The 19702-nt window shown below is 60.5% G+C and overlaps 1 protein-coding gene across 1 annotated transcript; it reads right to left on the bottom strand.

Moving 5' to 3' along the window:
* Positions 1-1857: 1857 nt before the first annotated feature.
* PPP1R9B (protein phosphatase 1 regulatory subunit 9B) lies at positions 1858-18143 on the bottom strand. Its single transcript, XM_081109143.1, has 10 exons — positions 16644-18143; positions 12666-12798; positions 11070-11190; positions 8744-8848; positions 7604-7739; positions 7009-7161; positions 6832-6885; positions 3990-4219; positions 3582-3678; positions 1858-3405 (listed from the first exon to the last, which is right to left on the bottom strand). Exons 1-10 carry the CDS (start codon positions 18027-18029, stop codon positions 3352-3354), a joined length of 2469 nt encoding a protein of 822 aa, XP_080965269.1. The 5' UTR covers positions 18030-18143; the 3' UTR covers positions 1858-3351.
* Between the last annotated feature and the right edge of the window lie 1559 nt (positions 18144-19702).

Raw genomic sequence — 19702 nt, 5'->3', positions numbered from 1 at the left:
GGTGACAGCCTATTTATTGTCCGGGGTCTTTATGGACATGGCTCGCAGGCATCTGGTGAGATCCGGGTGGGAGGCTGGAGTAGGGCGATTGATTATATGATCCCTGTAGGGATGGGTCTGTAATGCCAGTGCTGGGGGTGAGGAGCAGGTTCTATGGGAGGGTGTCTGCTAGACCATGGGACCTGGGAGGACCCCCTATTCCTAGTGATGCCTACACTTATGGGAATTAAAACCTTTATCTGATTTCCCTCCCCAATGGCAAGTGTTGGAGTTGCCCCCAAACTACCCAACCTCCTAAGACTGGGCAGGTGACAGGGTGGGCTGAGGCAATAAGCCTCATATAGGCCTGCCCATAGCCCCTTGGCACAGAGCCCCAAACATGGACGTTGCTCATGGGCAAGTCACATCTCGGGCCTGAGAATCTCTCTCAGCAAAGCCACACACAGCACCCTCAGCCACCCACCACTCTCAGCTTAGATGTGAGGCGGGGGGCCTACTTGGCCCACCTTTTGGAACATACCATGTGCAGGCCCCTCCCCTAGGACCCAGGACAGATGAGCAGCAGGATCGCACCCTGGATGCTCAACCCGTCAGACAGCAGAAGCCCTCCCAACCCCATGTCTCCCTCCCCACTCAGGGAGGCCCAGTGCTTCACTTCTTGGCTATGTTTCCTGAGCAGGGCCCCAGTGACCTCCAACTCTGGAGCCAGCACCTATGACCTTGTGGTTTGACCCTGGGATTCAGCCACCTAGAGATCTTGCATTAGAGTTCCAAGAATGGTCCACTTGGAGATGATGCCTTGAGAGGCATGGTTGTCACCCCCAGGTTTCCAGGTGACCCTCGGGTGGGTGGCAGGACTGGATGGGTCCTGTGTGGCCCTGAGGTGAACTAGGAGGTCTGAGAAGGCAAGCTATGGGAAGCCAGGATTTGGCTTGACATGAGTAAAACGTGTGTGATAGAGCCATCGGCAAGGGTGCTTCAGGGGCAGACTACCACTGCGGCCACTCTCTCAGGTGTCCCGGACCCACCAAGGTGACCTTGAGGGGCCCTGATGTTGGAACTTGCACTTCGTAGGGCAAAGGGAAATGTGAGACTCTCGTTGGGGGGGTCAGGCCACTGAACACCAGTGCCTTGTGCTTTAGTTTACACACACACACACACACACACACACACACACACACACACCAGTGCCCCGAGCAAGGAGGGGCTGCCGCTGGAAATGGCCAAGTCCGGCCCTCTTCCCCCTGCTCTCACCTCTTTGGGACTTCGCCAAGGTTGGTCCCTGGAACCCTGGCGTTTGGACTCCCAGGCCCATTCATATTAGAGCTGGTGAGTTAGCAACCAGACCTGCTGGCACAGAGCAGGAGGCTTAAGACTATTTAAGGCCTCTCTAATGGGCCCCCAGAGGGGTTCTCTAGGACCCTGGGGTCAAAACTGCTCTGACATGTCACCTCCCACCCCCAGCTGCCACCTCCTGGAAACCTGATTCTTCAGGGTGCCTTGTGAGAGCAGGGGCTGGGTATCCCCATCAGGCTAGAGGATTTATTTCTCCAGGGAGGGACTTGGGGTTCATCTGACCCTATCTAACCCATCCTGGAATTCTATCAGCGCCTTGTGAAAGAGGAATGGGATGCACCTAAGGAACTCTAGAAACCCAGCTTTGCCCAGTTGGAATGGATAAAAAAGCGTGGGTGCTGATGGGGCAATGGTAGCAGAGAGGGCGTGCCTGGGAACCAGGGCTTTCCTTGGAAAGGTACTCGGAACGGAGAAGCACTGGTGGTGGGAGACCACTGGGCAAGGCTGGCATCCCTGTCCTCCCTCCACCGCCCTCCCGTGACTCAAGAAACCAGGCAGCGAGGCTCTGGGGGCTGCGTTTATGGGGACGACCTGACAGAGGGCATGGTCCGTACAAAACCGGAAACAATACATACATATATATATTATATACAGAGACGCAGTCCTGCAGAGGGCGGGATGGGGTCCGACACTGGCCAGAGCAACCAGAAGCGCCTGCGGCCCCACCTGCCTGGCCCCGCCCCCTCCGTCTGCGAGGGCATAGGTGAAGTGCATGGGCCGGGCACTGAGACAGCCAGCTCTTTCAGGGGTAGGGAAACGTCTGGAGACAGGGAGGGGAGAGGGAAGAAATACTGATAGATGGCATGGTCTATTTATAGGGGATGAGGAGAAGCCAAAAACCCAGGCTGGGGCAGGGGCATCAGGGAGGGGCAAAATGAGAGATGGATTCTGAAAGGGGAGGGGGACCTGAGAGGGTCCTCACCTCCCTTGGTCCAAGCCCCAATTTGGGGTTAAAGTGAGGAAACGAGTCAATTTCACTTAGAAAGCAGGCTGTCAGCAGGGCAGCCCTGGTCTCCAAAAAGTTTAGTAAAATGTTGCCCTCCAGTCAAAACATTGGAAGGGTGTGGATGTGGGTGTGGGTGGGTGAGGAGGAATCTCTGGTGTTAGTACAGGCTTCCATGTGTGGCCAGGGCAGGGCAGGGCCTGGCTCTCAGTAAGAAATGCTTCTCTTGCCTAACACCAGGTCTCTGCAGCCAGCCCCCTAAAAGCTGATTTCCTCTCATCCCCAGAATTCCCAGGGTTGGACAGGAAACGACCCGAGAGGCCACAGAACAGTTCCAGGAAGAGGTTATGGCTATTTGGCACCAGGGAAGGGCAGGTGGGAGGCACAAGGAGAAACTGAGGGCTTCTGCCCCCCTCTCCCTACTCTTACTCCCCTTTTCCTGAAGGATACATGAGACATCAGTGCGGGGCCAGGGCCAGGCCCAGCCTCCAGGCTCTGGGGTGGACTCAATCCCTCCCGGGAGGGGAAACAGGAATGGGAGAAGGTGTGGAGGCAACCCCTTCCAGGAGGATCAGAATGAAACAGAGACAGCACAATGATGGGGGAGGGGAGGGGCCAAAAAGGTAGAATCTCAAGTCAAGGAGCCTGTGGGCAGGGAGCAGCCTCCAGGTGGTGAAATGCTGGGAGAGCCCTCAGCCCCATTCCAGTCCAGAGACAAAGGCTGGAGGTTGTAAAGTCTGGCAGTTTGGTCTGCAGATCCTTGTGTCCATCCACCACCCAGGCCAGCCCTCAGCATCCCTCGGCCTCTGTGCCTCAGCCCCATGAAGTAAGAAGGAGGCGGCCATCCTTCCAGCCACCTGTCTGCCCGGGGCCACCATAATGGGGCCTGTGATATGGGCCCTCTGGTCCCTGAAGCTGGGGGAGGTGGGGCAGAGGGGTGGGGGAGTCGGGGCACCTGTCCCCAGGCTGGTAGGGGGTGGGGTGAAATATTGAGGGCGGGAGGGAGGACAGTGGGAGGGGTTAGTTATTGTCTGGTCAAGGAGAGATTCCTGCTAAGTAGAATTGGAATTCCTCAGTGTTTGCAGGTTTCCTTCCAGTTCTGAGATCTGGAAAGCAAAGGGGAGAGGGGTCAGGCATGGGCCCCACTCCTTGTGTCCACTGGTGGGGCCGTGGCCCTGAGCTCTCGGCCAGCAGCATGACTGAGATCCAGAGCCGGTGCCCGATGGGGGCTTCCCTGCCATTCCCTCCACAAGGCCCTGCCCTCAGGGCACCCTGGGCCTACCTTGTCCAGGAGCTTGTCCATCTCCTCCTTCCTGGCCAGCTCCGACTCCTCCAGAACCCGGCGCTGTGCCGTCTCCTTTTTCAGGAACTCGATCTCCCTGGTGGTCAGCGGGGGACAGATGGTGGGTAAGGGTGTGTGGCCTGGCTTCCACCCAGAAAGTGTCAGGGTTCTCAATCCTATCCTCAGCTCTACTGGGCAGCTCTGCGCCCTCCCTGTTCTCAGGTCGGGGAGGCCGAGGTGTTCCCAAAGCCTCTGGGGTCTGGTCGTCATTCCGGGCCCAGGCACCCCCACCACGGGCTCTCCCCCTTCTATGCTCCTCACTCCCTCCTCAGCTGGGGATGGGGAAGGACTGCGGCCAAGGCCCCTCAGTGCCCCCCCGCCCCCCGGCCCCCGGCCCCGGCCACATACTTCTGCTGGTAGTCCTTGATGAGGCGCTTGGCCTTGCTGTACTTGCGCTCCAGGGCCTGGTACTGGGCCTGGGTCTCCCGCAGGTGCTCATCCACAGCTTGGCACAGACTCTGGGCCTCACCCCAGTAGCCCTCCAGCTTCTCCATGCGCTCCTTGTTCTCTTCCACACTCTGCTCCAGCTGGGCCTTCTCCACCCGCCACCGCCCCTTCTCCTGCTCCAGGCTCTGCAGCTGAGAGAGGAAGGATGGCCCTGGGTTGGTGGGGGCCCAAGGGAGCCCAGGAGCACCCCATCTTTCACTGGGCCAGAACCTCTGGATGATCCTGCAGATATGGAGCCCACTGCTCCCTAACTACTGACTCTTACTTGGCTGAACCTGAGACCTGAAACCGGAGAAGGAAGAGGTGGGACCTCGGCCTCAGAGCTCCCAGCTGGAGTCCCTGACAATGCACCACACTCCTGCTCCCAGAAGGCAGGGGGCCTGGGTTAGTCACTGATTAGCTCTGTGACTTGGGGCAAGGCAACTTCTGTCTTAAGTCTCAGTCTTCTAATCTGTAAAATGGGAGTGATGTTTGTCTTGCCACGCTCACAAGGGCTACCATGAGGTGGTAGATGTGAGAGCAGAACAGGGAAAAGTCACCACTACGCTCTGTCCCCTCTGCACCTCTGGCCTACTGACCAGTCCTTGATTCTGTGGCTTCTTGAACAATCCTGGCCCCTCTCCCAGTTCGCAGGCTACGCCAGTGCAGACCTCCCGTCCCCAACGGCTCAGTCCTGGAGCCTCTGTTCGCTCTCTCACCTCCCACACCCCATTTGTGCACTCGGAGCCGAGTTCTGAGCTCCAGCCTAACATCACTTCCAACTCCTCACAGGCACCAGGCCCCCACTCCGACCCCAAAGGTTTCCTCCTTTCTGTCCAGCCCACCTCTGTTCAAAGATGCCATCCTCTCTCACCGTCACCCCAGTGCTCAGCCTCAAGCCCCTGCCTGCCCCTCCGACCTTGGCTGCAAATGCCACTTGCTCTCTAGGCCCCAGCCACACAGGCCTTCCTGCAGACCCTCCTGGCACACAGCGTTTGCCCGTGCTGTTCCCTCTGCCTGGCGTGTTCCCATCTCCTCTCCCCCTTGCCTCATCATTTCCCACTAGCTCACCCTTGGGTTCTCTGCTCAGAGTGTCACTTCCCCAGAGAAGTTTCCTGGAGCACCTCCAACAGCACAGCCCCACGCCCCACCCCCATCAGGTCCTGCTGCTCTTCAGAGCTCACAACCCTGTCCTCTCCCACAAAGCCCATGTCCGTCTGTAACGATACAGTCATTGGTGCGCAGACTCGGAGCTGCACAAGGGCAAGGACCAAACCTGCTTCTGCCTATCACAGGGACCGGAATAGTGCGGGCAGCCGCAGATGTTTACTGATTGAAAACATGAACAGGCCTTTGACTTACCCTGCCCCTTAATGCTCTGCACCCACCCAGGAACCTGGCCTGCCATCTCCACCTCAGAAATGCAGCTCCAACCCAGCCTTCCCTTCCGCACCCTCTGCCATACGCTGGGCAGCTCTGGCCTGCACCTGCCTCCTAAGTTCGCTGGCCTCCAAGGCCTGCCCACATACCCTTGTGTCCTCCCACTTCACAGGCAGTGGTCTTCCTCCTTACGGCCCCCAGGTGGCCACAGGTCCAAGGCTAGAGGCCTTTGGGGGAGGTCAGGACACTGCAGCTACGCCCACCCTGGCAGCCAGCTCTGCTCCCACATCTCCCACAGCAACGGCTGCTACAGCCCACGGCCTCCTCCAAAGCCAGCCTCCGAGCTCAAGCTTGTCTCCTGCCAGCAAGCATCTAACCCCCTCTCCCAGGCTCCGCTTCACACTCTCCCTTCTCCATGCACAGTGGGTGTAAACCCACATGTGGGCGTGCACACACATGTACCTCGGTGTACCGTGTCCACATGGCTGTGTACCCCTGCTTCTCCCCACTACACGGAAAGCCTCATAGGAGTTGGAACTCCTAATGTCCTGGCCCACCAGGGGCCCAATACAAGTTTTTCATCTGGAGTCTGTGCATCTCCATGCCTGCGAGAGCACCCAACATGCTTGGGTGGGTGTCTGTGCGCGGTGCATACGTGTGACTGTGGATGTCATGTGTGTGTCACCATCTGGGAGTGTTAGCATCAGCACCTCGTGAGAAGGCACATGTCCTGTGACACTCCTATGCAATGGCCATGCCTGTGTGTCTTAGAGCAATGCAGAGGGAGTCTACACATCCAGGGCGATGCACATGTGAAGCAGAAGTCTAGCATCTCCGTGTTCTGCCTGCACAGAGTAGGTGTCTGGGGCATGGCTCTGTGAGTACTGTGTGCCCGGGGTCCAGGCTGGCATGTGCCTGTGAGTATCTCTGGGCAGTACGCATCTATCACTGGCCCTGTGTGTAGAGGACTCACGTGGGACAGCATGGACATGAAGACATCTAGAATGTAAGCCAGTGTATTTTGGGATAATAGCTGATTGTGCAGCCTTTTACTGAGCACCTATGATGTGTCAGACACTGCGCTAAGGACTTTCCCTGGATTATCTCACTTAATCCTCACAAGGATCCTATGGTATTGGCACTATTATTACCCCATTTTATAGATGAGAAGACTGAGGCACTGAGCAGCAAGTGAATGGTGGACAGACGCGTCCAGAGCTCGAGTTCTTTACCCTGCCCTCCCTTGCCTAAGGACAGCTTGCCCTATACGTGCCTGTGGGTAGAGGAAGGTAGGCCAGTGTCAGTGTGCAGGTGTGGGGTGGGGGGGTGGGTCATCCCTCCAGCCCTCAGACCCTGCTCCTCCCCCTCCACACACTCCCCTCACCTTTCTTTTCAGCTGCTGGATCTCTGCCTCAGTCACAGCATGCTTGATCTGGAGCTGCAGGGGAGCGGGGCAGGTGATCAGTTCACGGGCCGGGGGGCGGGGGGTTGGCAGAGCTGCAGGTGGGATGCTGGCCCACCTTACCCTCCCCCCTCCCCCCCCAGGACCCCCTCTTCCCACCTCCTTGAACTTGTGCACCAACTTCTCAGGCTCCATGTCCACAGGGGACAAGGCATCCTCGTTCTCTGCCAACTCGAACACCTCGATGGCCATCTCGCCGCCTGGGAACGTGGGGCTCAGCTCCTCCTCCTCGTCCGTGGCGTACTCTCCGGTCTGCGAAGGAGAGAGGAGGCCGTGCGCCCTGCCCATCCCAGCCTTCCGCAGGCCTGACAGCCAGGCTTAGACTGGCAATAGTCAGCCCACGTCAAACTTGGAGCCCCTTAGGGGGTCTGGTTCATGTTGCCCCCATCAGACTGGGGCCATGGTGTGTGTCTCCCCTGAAGGCATGGGCAATCCCCCCATAAGAGAGATCCCTGAAGAGACAGCCTGTTTCTAGGGGTCCCCTGAGGTCTGGAGCTGTCTCCTTCCTCAGATTATGTCCCCTGGGGCTAGGGGCTGTGCTGTCCCCTCAGAGTGGGGGCTCCCCTAGGACAGGGAATGGTGCTCCCGGCTTCTTCACAAGGCCTGGGAAAGCGGTGGAGGCAGAGGATGTCTGTAAAGCTCCATCTGGCCACCAGGGGGCGATGCCGCTGGCAGCCAGGCCAGGAGTCCCTACCTCCTCGTCATCCTCCCCATACTGGGCGTATCTCTGCTCCATCATCTCTCGCTGCCATCGCTCCTGTTCCAGGGTCTGCTGAATTAGCTGAGCCACCTCGCTCTGCTCACCGGGCCGCTCCCGGCCAATCATAAACCTGCAGGGGCACCGGTGTCATTCCTTTTGCCTCTGTCCTCAGCTGGGTGAATGGCATCCTCCTCCCCGCTGGTGCTCCTCTCTCCACACCCAGGCCCTCCCAGGGGAGGTGAAATGAGAGGGCTGAGCCCAGAGGCTGCAGAACGTTAATAATGAATGGGGGAGCTGGGGGCCCTTATTGAGTTTCCTTCCCAGGAGCAGCAAAGGCCCACTGGCTGGTTTTGGGGGAGGGGTGATGCCAGCCAAACTTCAGTCTGGGCTGCAGGGGACGTGTGTTCAGGAGCTGCCAGTGTAGGGGCTCTGACCCCACCATGTGGGAGGAAACGAGGCAGGGGATGGCGAACCTGAACCACCCCGGCAGGGCAGGGGCTGTGGAGGGCTGTCTCGCACTGGTATAGGCTCCAAGGCCCTGAGCTTCAGGAAGGGGCGGGATGATGGGGACTGGCGATTAGGATGGAGAGGAAATAGTGGAACTTCCAGGCACCAGCCCCTCCTCTCCGGGGCCACCCACATCCTGTTTCTCTCCACCACCCTTTCCTGGGGGCAGTGCCCCTCGTGGAGGGGGCAGGAGTGATCCCTGAATGTTTTGCCAGAGAGGGACACAGGGAGCTTCTAGCACCATCCCCTTCATTGACAGGCTCAGGGAGAAAAGTCCTTCCAGTCTGCATGGCATCCTCCCTGTACATCTTGGTTTTTCAATGAATGAGCCTGGACAGGCAGGGGGAGAATGAGCCCGAGAGGCCAGTTTGGAGGTGCGGTGGAGAGCGGGCCTTGGAGCCTGAGTGCTGGTGGCCAGCGGCGGTCACGGGCTCAGGATGGGAAGGGAGGCTTGAGGCAAGGGATATGGGCACAGCAATGCCTTCGGGCAGGGACGCAGTGGGGCCTCCTCTGTAAGTTGGGTCACGCAGAATCTTAACTGTGTGGGCAAACGGGCAGAGTGGCCGGATGAAGGCCGAGCCTCCTGCCTGCTCCCAGCCCCCACCTACCCCACCCGCCCGGGCTCACCGCACGCGGCCCTTGGTGTTGCGGAGCACGGAGGCCGCAAAGCTCTGGGTCACTCCCACCAGGCTGGTTCCGTCCACCTCCACCAGGAGGTCGTTCACCTGGATCCTAGGGGAGGTGACACTGGTTAGGGCATCACGAGGGGACCTGTGGAGCTAGGGCAGAGGTGGCCCCTTCCCATTAGAAACTCAAGGCTCAGTCCCCACAGGGACCTGGTACTTTGTCTACCTGCATAAAATGCATGAGGCCTGAGGATCAGGTACCAGCCAGACCCACCTGTGTGGGCAGTGACCTGAGCAAGCAAAGCACATAGGTGTCCGGGACCAGGAGCAGCATCAAGCTCCCTTCCCATGACAATCACACCCGTGTCTGCTCCTGCATCACCCCTGACAGAGCAGTGTGACATCCACCAGAGATCACAACCGCCATGCACAGTGGCAAGGCCCACAGCCCTCTGACACGTACAAGTCTGCAGAGACATGGTCTGAAGATTTCCTTCCAAATGAAGATTTCCTTCCTGCCTCACACACTCACGTTCACACTCTGTACCACAGGGTCCGCTCACCCTGACACTGGTGCACAACCCCCAACAGTCCAGCTGTGCACCTGAATGAAGCCTGTTCTCCTCACAAGGGGAGAGATGGGGGTGGTCCAGCATGGCCTGCTGAGAGGGATGGAATGAGGGGACCTCCCTCGAGCCCCAAGCCTTCTCACAGGGCTCCAATGCAGAAAGGGAGGACGCGGCCTATTGTAAACACTTCACATGCCTCACATGTGGGTACGAGCCTGTGGACACTCTCTCCCATGCACACACTCCCCAAACTGCCAACCAGGTGACCACAGGAAGGGTTCTGGAAAGTCCCAATGAGGAGGTAAGTGGAAGAGCAGGGACTATCATCTTCCTCTTCTCTGCCCCTCCCCCCCATGCCACCTGGGTTGCAGTGGGCAAAAGGCCTCTGATGGAGGCAACCCCACCTCTAGCAACATGACCCCAAAGTCATTAGCCCTCACAGGGATACCCACTTACCCCTGTCACATGAAAGGGGTCTGCGTTGGAGGTACCACCACAAGGCACCCTTGATGTCAACCTCCCACTTACAACCCCGGGGTGCCCTGAGCCCTTCCCACTTCCCTGCTGCAAGACACATACAGTGGAGCTGTCCACAGAAGGGTCACTGGGCTTCCCAGGACTCCAGGAGGTCCTTCCAGAACCTTCTGACCCACAGATACCCCCTCTAGCTCAGATATCAAAACACAGGCACACATGACACATGGAAGGAGCAGTTTCCTCTGCAGACACATCTGCACCGTCTTTCTAGCCACACCACACACCTGGATCCCCTCTGTTCTCTAGGCTCCAGCCATAACTGCCTGCTTTTGGTCCCCAGCCTGCACCTAATGCTCCTTTTTAGCCTAGTAAACTTCTGCTCATCCTTCAGGTCTCAGCTGCAATGTCACTTCCTCCAAGAAGCCTTCTCTGATACCCAGAGAGATCAAGCCTCCCCCCCGCCCCTTTTTTTTTATTCAGGGCTGATGATCAGATTTTACTTACAATTTGCATCCTACATTTTGTCACTGGACATATCCCCACGTTGCTCATTGTAAACAAAGTATCTCATCAGGAGGGAAGCACCATACTCTATCTGGGCGTGCTGCTGCCGTACAGACACGACTTTTTATTTTTCTATAGATACTGTGATGGGCATCTTCATGCAGAAACCCTTTCTGCATTTAGGATTACTTCCTTAAGGCTTTGGTAAATATTGCCAAATTGTTTTCCCAAAGAGGGTGTAGCAGCTACCCTTGGGCAGTTGTATTGAGCTGCCTGGTACCAAAGGAAATTTAAGGTCATAGCCTCACTTGGGTGGTAGGTCAAGCCCTCCTTTTTATGCCTTCATGGCGCCCTGTATTTTTCCTCCATTTCACCATTTTCTGTGTCCACTTGAATGTCTGCCTCACCACACCACACCACACTACACCACACCACATGATTCCTAAGGGCAAGTATCTCATCACTGACTCCCCGGGGCCTGGCACCAGCCCCAGGACAGAGTCAGGAATTAGATATTTGAGGAATGAAGGAGGGAATGCTCAAATATACTCCACCAGGCACATAATCTCCATGCTCATGCTCTCCCTACCCTGGCCCCCCCACACTCAGACACCCAAACCAGCCCTCATCCTCAGCCCCCCCCCCCCCCCCCCAGAATGCAAGTGCATGCCGTGGCCCCAGGCCTCGACCAGCACCTGGCACAGAGTTGCTCCACCACCATCCGAGCCCAGCCTGGCTCAGTGACCCACCTACAGAGGAGAGAGGGAGAGGCGGTACCTGCCATCCCGGTGGGCGGCACCGCCCGCAGTCACAGTCTTGACGAAGATGCCCAGCTTCTCCAGGCCCATGTCTGCCCCGGCCCCCATGCCGATGATGCTGATGCCCAGGCCCTCGGAGTCTGTGGAGCAGAGGGCAGTGAGATGCGGGGGGGCCATGGAGAAGGGGGAGCAAGGGGGTCTAGCTCAGGGCTTGCAGGCGACAACGTGAGAGATGCACCCCATCCCCAGCCCTCGCTCTGGGGCATGGCCCCCCTCCACGCTTGGGAGTGTTCCACAACTGGGGAAGGGGCGCAGTTTTGTCCACCCCGTCTTTGCCACGTCGACTAGGATGCTCTTGGGCCACTCCCTGCCCTCTGTCCACCCACAGAATGGATGGGCAGCGGGGCCTGCTGAGGGTGACCCTCGTGGGCGGGCCAGAGGCTACTGTGTGTGCACATGAGGGTGTGTGGGGGGTGCGGATGGAGTCGGGTGGCGGCAATGGGCTCGCTCTTCTTTAAGCAATCTCATCCATACTCACAGCTTCAAAGACTTCCCGCTCTTCTCTCCCAGCTGCACCGCCCCTCCCGTGGGCCTCTGACATCCCAACTCATGGTCTTCCCCCACAAACTGGCTCTTCCTGTCTGCCACTCCCTCCTGGGGCCTGGGAGTCACCTGGATTCCTCCCTCCCCCTCACAGCCTTTGCCCAAGCCAAACCACCACCAGACCCTGCCGATCTGCCTCCCCAGGACCTCTCAGGCCACCCACTTCCCTCCCGCACGGCCACCATCTTGTCCACACCAGTGGTCCTCGGATCCTTCTCCCCAAAGCACAGCCTGGAGTGGTCTTTCTTTTTTGAACCCTCACCTGAGGATATTTTCCATTTGATTTTTAGAGAGAGTGGAAGAGAGAGGAAAAGACAGAGAAAAATATCGATGTGAGAGAAACACATCAATTGGTTGCCTCCAGTGTGCACCTGGGCCGGGGAGGAGGTACGTGCTCTTGACTGAAATCAAACCCAGGACCCTTAGGTCTGCAGGCTGATGCTCTATCCACTGAGCCAAACCGGCTAGGGCCTGGAGAGGTCTTTCTGGAATACCTCTCCCACACCAGTCCATCTTAGGGAAAAGACAGTGTCCTTCACATGGTCTCGAGGCCTTGCTTGCACGCCCTTCTTCCTCTCACTGTCCAAATCCAGCCAAGCCCGCCTTCTCTCTTCCCCCAAAACTCCCCTGAACTCCTTTTCAGAGCCCAACTCAAACATCACTTCCTTGGGGAACCCCCACCCCAAGTCTGGTCAGGTCTCCTGTAAAACACCATTATTTCAGCCCCTCCGGGCTTCCCCAGCACCTATTACAGCGCCTAAGGGCGTAGTTAGATGTGACTGTCCCATCCATGTCTGCCGCCCCCTTAGGTCTCCCATCATGTCTGGCCAGCACACAGCTCCGGACAGCCCACACCGTGCCCTCGGGAGCCTGGCAACTGAAGGAGCACACAGCACTGGTGGTGGGAGCCTGGGGTAGACTGGAGTCTGTGTGGCTGTGGGTTGCTGACAGGGGCCCCGGGCAGAAGCTGGCACCGGAGAGGAGACCCACGTGGCCAGGCCTGGCCGCTCACCCTTCTCCAGCTCCACAGGGAACAGTTCCAACCGCTCCACCCGCTTCTCCAGCTCATACTCCGCTGAGGCCGCCATGGGGTCCACGTCCTCGTTGCGACGATCGTAGTCCTCGTTGGAGTAGGTGCTGAACACCTGGGGAGGGGACACTGGTCAGAGGGCAAGGGCAGAACTGGCTCAGGGAGGCCAAGAGGGCAGGCTGTGCCACCCACCGATGCTCCCCTCCTACCACAGGCCTCCTCCACCCGCTAGACAGGTTAAGGTCTCCCCAGCCCAGGATAAGCCCAGCTTGGAGTGAAGGCCCTTCTTGTTCTGGAGTCCATGGGAGAGAAAGGGCCACAGCCTAGCCCAGTCCACACCACGATTCTCTTCCGCAGCCCCAACAGGGTAAGCATGGCCGACAGGAGAAGCAAAGGAAGCGCCATGCTGGAGAAACTGCCCGACTCAGGAACCCAGGTCCCCAGGACAGAGAACGACCAACCGACAGGGGCAAATAGCGAGTAAGAGATGAGGGAGAGCCAGACCGAGGCGAGGGCAGATACAGACATGGACACAGGGGGCAGGATAGCAGAAGGAACAGGCTGAGCAGGCGGGAAAGAGGCGGAGGGGAGAAAGAATGGAGATGCTGGAGGATGCCAGATGGGGAGAGAGGAGGGAGGTGTGAGATGCAGGGAGGGGGAGGGGAGCAGGAGACACAGAGATGGAGAGGACAGGGCTGACCTGAACCTGAAGTTGAGGCCAGGGGTGGGAGGGAGGCAGGAAGGGCCACCTCCACCCTCATGGGGGAAGGGCAGGCCCTCCACCTAAGGTGCCCCTCAGATGGTAGGAGCAGAGAGAACACCTATGGCCTTGCCTGCAGGCCTCAGTCTCCCTCTAGGTAGGACCACTGCTCTCTGAGGCTGGCCCTGTCTCCAGTGCACTGGGCCTCGATGAGACAAGCAAACCCAGCCTTCGCGGTGGCCCCAAGGCCAGCTCAGCTCTGCCTTGTCCCCTGTGCCCCTCTGCTGTCCTCCTCTTCCCAAATCTCTCAGCACAAGGGGGGGGGGGGTTCCCCAGCCTGACCCTCCTCCCAGGAACAGAAGATAGGGCAGGGGCTGTGGGAGTGCCTGATTGTGGGCCCAGGCAGGGGAGCCCCCAGTGGGAGGTTAATGAGCACCATTTGGGGTACCATGACTTGTTCCTGCTTCACTGCCTGCAGCGACAGGTTGGCACCACTTGGAGCTTAGTGGGGGCGAGAATGGGTGGGCGCAGCTCTGTCAGATGACTGGGCCTGAGGAGCTGGAGTGGGGCACTGCCTTCCCCGAGAACCTGCCGGGCCCCTCTCCTCCAGTACAGTGTCCCAGGAGCACAGGGCAGGCAGCACTCTGGGGTCCCAGCTTTAGTTTGGGCTCCTGTGCCCATGCCCCCAAGCCCAGAGGCTCACTCCCAGGGTGAGCCTGGGAGCATGGCTGGGGAAGGGGAGCTCTGTGGCCATGCAACTCATTGCCCTCAATTTCACAGCATCAGAGAAACTCAAGCTCAGGCCCTGAACGCTCATCATCGTGCAGCAGGCCGTTGGACTGCCCTCATGACACCTGGCCAGCAGCCTCCAAGCCCCCTGGAGGGAGGGCGACCCAGTCTGCACAGGGTGCAAATGCCAGGTCCGCTGCCCTGGGTTAGCCGGTGGTAGGGCAGGATGAGAGGGTGCCCAGCTGGGCTCTGGTGGGCGGGTCGCCTGTGACTTTGTCCTCATTGCACACGTGTCCCAGGCCCTAGGACAGGAGCTGGTGTGAGCTGAGACCGGGCAAACTGGGTTTGGCCCACTTTTGCCTCTGAGTCAGGGTCCCTTCATCACCGTCTTCGTGGTGGCCTGGGTCACCAAGCCCCTCCCCCAAGCAGTCTCACAGTGTGTGCGCCCACGAACACAAGCAGTGACCTCCAAAACACCCTCACAGCCTGCCCTGGGTTCTGTCCTCATCTTCTGTTCTCAGTCTATGAAGTCCTGCAGGAAACTCAGGCCTCAGGCTCAGAGGGCCCAGACCACCCCTCACGGTGCCCAGCCTCTCTGAGCCCTGGGCCCAGGTGACAATCTGGAACTGGGCGCTCTGTCCTTAGCAGAAGCCTCCACAAAGGCAATAACTGGGTCACCAGCGGGACACGAGGCCCTGGACTGAGTATCCACGCAGAGTGGGGGCAGGGAGAGGGGAAAATGGGGACCCCTGCCCAGGGTGGGGAGGAGGAAATCCCAGCAAGGTCAAAAGTCAGACACAGTAAGGCAGGACCAGATGCCACCGGCTCTCACCCTCAGGCAGCGGCAGTCACCAGGGAGTCGGGGAGCACTGTTCCAAATCATGCGCTATTTTTTAGCCCAAAATCAGGGTAAGGTGTCAAATATAGACAGTCAGAGGCCCAGGTCTAAAAGACCAAATTCCACCTCTGAGGGGATCAGGCGGCTCAGAGAACTGGTGGGGGGCTGGGGGGGGTTCCTGACTTCCTCAGTGCCCCCCACCCTTCCTCAGCATCCCAAGAAACCCCATAATCCTCAGTTCCCTCCAGGATCTCACAGCTTCAGGAGGGAAAGAGGATTGAGAAAGGACTTTAAGGTCGTAGCTGGGGAAGGGGCTGGCCTGGTGGGGATAGCACCTCTCAGGCCCCTTGATGAGAGAGCCAGAGGTTAAGATACTCTGACAAGTGAGAGGAAACTGGGCCAGCTTCAGTGTCCACCAGTCGTTATGGAAACTGCAAGCAAACAGATGAGGGTTTGACTCAGGAGGGGAGGGGCAGGGTCCAGGCCAAGAACAGTCCTGGAACCTGGCACCCCCATGCAGTGGACCTGGCCGCTGAACCAGGGGTGGTGAGAAAGGGCCATCTAGGCTGAATGTGCCAGTCAGAAGTGGGGGGTAGAAAAAAGGGGGAGGTGGCCTGAGGTTCTTGTCTCCCCAGGGGATGCCCCCTCCCCCACACCAGCACTGCTCTGAGGAGCTCAGGGCACTGGCACCGTCTACAAAGAATCACCAAGCGTGGTGGGGGTGAGGGGGCCAACTGAGACCTCCCAAAGGGGCAGTTCCCATCCCCGTCAGGGCACCAGGAGAACATAGCCAAGAGCGTTTAGGGCCTGCCAAGGCCTTGGGAGCCTGTCCTATTGAGCAGCCAAGAGCAAAGGCATGCAGGCTGCTGCCAGGTCCCCTGGGGGCTGGGGGTCCTCAGCCCCACCCCCTCCTCCCTGGCCAGCTGAAGGCCTAGCCCCCTCAAGGGCCACACCAAGTACCTATTCCCTGTGGCACCCAACACTTCCCCCTGGCCCACCCAGACCCCTAGAAAGAGGGCCCCAGCACTGGCCTTCCCCCACCCCCAGTCACATGACCCAAGCCCAGCTCACCCTCAAAGAACTGCTTCCCTCTTTCACTTCTGCAAAGCTGGGGTGGGGGCTACATACAAGACTGACGGAGTTAGGGCTATGGTCCCCTGTTCCTTAATTTTGGGGAGTTCCTGGCTCCTCCCTCCCACATCCTAAACAGCTCCTACACAGGGGGAGTCCAGAGGGTGTTTCCAAGCTCCCCTGCCCCCCTCCTGCCCAGAGCTGGGTAAGGACCAATAGGGGGAGGCTCTCCTGGGGACACACACACACACACACCCAAGCCTTTGCCTCTGGCACCTCTGGAGGAAGAATGACTAGGAATGGAAGGGAAAGCAGGTGCCCCAGGACCCTTGCGGGGGACGGGGCAGGGAGGGGTGCGGCGGGAGGGCTGGGCGGGGCAGCAGACAAGGGAACCTGAGGCAGGTCCAGGCAGGCCATCCCTGTCTCGGGACCTGAAAGTCCTCCCCTTCTGACAAACAGGGGCACTCCCCCACGCCCCCCCCCCCGGGTGGCAACTTCTGGGAAGGGTCTGAGTGGCAGGGGCTGACTCAGCCTGCCAAACTCCACGGGCGAAGTGGGGGCGACAGCGTGCACGTGGCAGGCAGGGGCGGCGCGGGGCGGGGCGGGGAGGGGGGTCACTTACTTGGATGGGCGCCGTGCTGAAATGGATCTTCCGGCTGGGCACCGGGTCCTCTTCCTCCGACAGCCCCGGGATCTCCATGCACCCCGACTCGGGCTCATAGGGGGGCTCCCCATCCTCGTCGTCGTCTTCATCGTCCTCCTCCAGGGCACTGCCCCCGGAGTCCTCCCCGAGCCCGCTGTAGGCGCTCACGTCCACCAAGTCCGCCTCGGAGAAGTCCTCTTTCTTGGACTCATCCGCCTCCTCCAGGGCCACCTCCGGGCCCCGGCCATGGCCCACCCCTCGCTCAGGCGCCCCTGCGGCCGTCGCCTCTTCCTCGGGGGCCCCTGGGGCCTTCTGCTCTTCGGGTGCGGGGCTGGCTGCAGCGGCCCGGGTGCTGCCATTCTCCAGGGCCGCGTGGACTGTCACCTCCGCCTGGATCACCTCCCCAGGCGCCGCCTCGGCCTCCGACTCCCCGCTCTCCTCCACCTCCACCGGCTTGATCTTGCGCACCTCCCGGGGCTTGGGGGGCGGCCGGGCGGGGGCCACTCGGTGCTGCGGGGGCTGCTGCCCGGCGGGGCCGCGCTCTTTCTCGGCGGGGGCATCCCCCGACGGGGCGGGCGGCGGCGGCGGTGGCTGGAACACCCGGGACCGCTTACTGACCAGCTTCGAGTTGACCGGGGGCGCCCCGGCGGCCGTGGCCCGGGGCGGCCCGGGCCCGCGGTGGGGGCCGGTCCTGGAGTCGGCCTTCTCGAAGACGGCGCTGAGCTGGCTGACCGTCGGCGACACGGCGTCGGCGTCCAGCTTGTCCAGGGCCTCGGTGCTGCCGTTGAAGCGCACCACGACGTCCAGCTTCCGGTCCTGCAGGCCGGCGCGCTCCTGCCGCAGCAGCCGCCGCGCCGCCGCCTCCTTGTCGCCGCCCGCGGCCGGGGCGCTCCGTTCGAACAGCTTCCGCGTCTCCTGCAGCCGGGACGGCGGGTGCGGCGGCGGCGCGGGCTGCGCGGAGGGCGCGGGCTTGGAGTCGAAGCGGCTCACGCGCTCGGACACGCTGGTGCCCAGCTTGAGCAGGGCGCTGTGGTCCACGTTCTCGTTCAGGCTGCTGGCCCTGGGCAGCGACAGGCGCACGCCGCGCTCGGGCGCCCGCGGGGCCTCGGTGGGGCCGGCGGCGGCGGCGGCGGCGGCGCCCCCCGCCTCGCCCGGCGGCCCCGCCGTGGTGCCCATCTGCAGGAACATACTTTTGATGCGGTGGACGTTGGAGCCATATTTCTTGTGGTGGGCTGCCTTGGGGGCCTCGTCGGGCCCGGGCGCGTCGGGCGGCTTGAGCGCCTGGATGCCCGCCTCGTAGGCGCTGCGGTGCGGGGAGGCGCTCCGGAGGGGACCCCCGGGCCCCCGCGGCTCCGTCTTCATCATGATGGGGGGAGCCGGGCTCGCATGCCCCCGCTCCCCGCTCCCCCCCTCCGACAGGCGGCTGGCCAAGTCGGAACCACCGCCCCCACCCCCCCGAGAAAAGAAACCCCGAAAGGCCTTTTTATAGGCTCCCCCCAAAACCAAGCTGCCAAAGACAGTTAAGGCCGCTTAAAAAAAAAAAAGGAGAAAAAAAAATCTGCGAGCCCCGGTGTGGGTCGTCTCCGCCAATCAAGCTGCCCAAGACAGCCAGCCCCCGTTCCAAGCTCGAGCGGCCTGGTCCGGTCGCCCCCAACCCAAACCCAATCCGGAAAACGGCGGCGGGGCCGGTGGGACCGCGCGCCCTGCCCGCGAAGCAGCGGCGGAGGCGCCGGCTCACATCGTCCGAGGCGGTGTCAGCGGGGCTGGCAGCCCGGGTGTCCCCCACCCCGGCCAGGGACCTTGGCTCTCGGGGAGCCCGGCACCCCGGTGCCCATGGCTGCTCGGCCGGCCCGGGCCGTTCCGCCGCCGCGCCACCCTCCCTCCCTCCCTCCCCCCCGCGCCCCGAGCCTCGGTCTTTCTCTGGCTCAGCCCGAGCGGCGGCTGCCGGAGACCGAGCGGCTGCCCTTCTCGCCGCCGCCGCCGCCGGGGAACTGGCACCTCTGGGTCCTAGAGGGATCGGATTTCCGGGGCCGGCGCCTGTGAGCCCTCCCCTTCCCCTCCACTCCAACGCGTCCCCTCCCGATCCCACGCCGGCCGCACGCCGACAGCCTTCCGTTGACCCCAGGCCCTGGCCAGTCCGCTTAAACGCTTCCATCCCAACCTCCGACTGCGGCTTATCGCAGCCCACAGAACCGCACCCCCACTCTATACTGGGGGGAGGCAACCCAACCGCAGTGGTCTCAGTGCCGCCCCTTTCCACCCCGGAGTGAGGAGAGATCAGTGGGGAGGGGCCAACGAGTATTTCCCTGAAGGCCTTTGAGCTCCCTGGCATGTTCAAGGCCATCAGCCTCAAGACCGCTCTGGGATCCTAAATGTTTAAAAATGCAGATATTGGGGGGGCGGCTCCCCAAACTTGGTGAAGTAGAAGCTCGGCAGCCTGCCCCAGGAATCTGCATTTTAACAAGCTTCCTCCCTCCAGGTGTGAACCTTGGCCCGGTGTTGCTGGCCTCGTGGAGGAGGAGGAAGGGGCTGGAGAAAGGAAATGGTCCTCCCGCCAGCGCCAGCGGGCCTTGTCCCTGGGGGAGTCTGAAGGGGTTGTCCGGTCACCGGCCTGCTCTGCACCCAGGCTGGAAGGGAGGGGGCAGGTTCCTGTCTTCATGCCCCTCCTAGGTCACCTCCCTCCTCAAAAAGGAAGGCGTATGGAGGAACAATGCTGGAGGCCGGGGTTCGGGTCTCTGCTCTAAGAGGATCCTGGCCACTGTGTGCGGGGAGGAAGGCCGAAGGGCGGCAGTGACCTGCGCGTCCTCTGTCTTAGCACCCCAGAAAGATGTTTTTTGGGTTTTTTTAAATATTTTTTTTGATTTTTTACAGAGAGGAAGGGAGAGGGACAGAGAGTTAGAAACATCGATAGGAGAGAAACAAAATATCGATCAGCTGCCTCCTGCACACCTCCCACTGGAGGAGGTGCCCGCAACCAAGGTACATCCCCCCCCCCGCCCCCCCACCGGAATCAAACCTGGGACCTTTCATTCTGCAGG

This window comes from Myotis nattereri (assembly GCF_964212035.1).
Source record: "Myotis nattereri genome assembly, chromosome: 16".
NCBI lineage: Eukaryota > Metazoa > Chordata > Mammalia > Chiroptera > Vespertilionidae > Myotis > Myotis nattereri.
The sequence above is the reverse complement of the archived record's forward strand: the minus strand, read 5'-3'. Positions and strand labels throughout refer to the sequence as shown.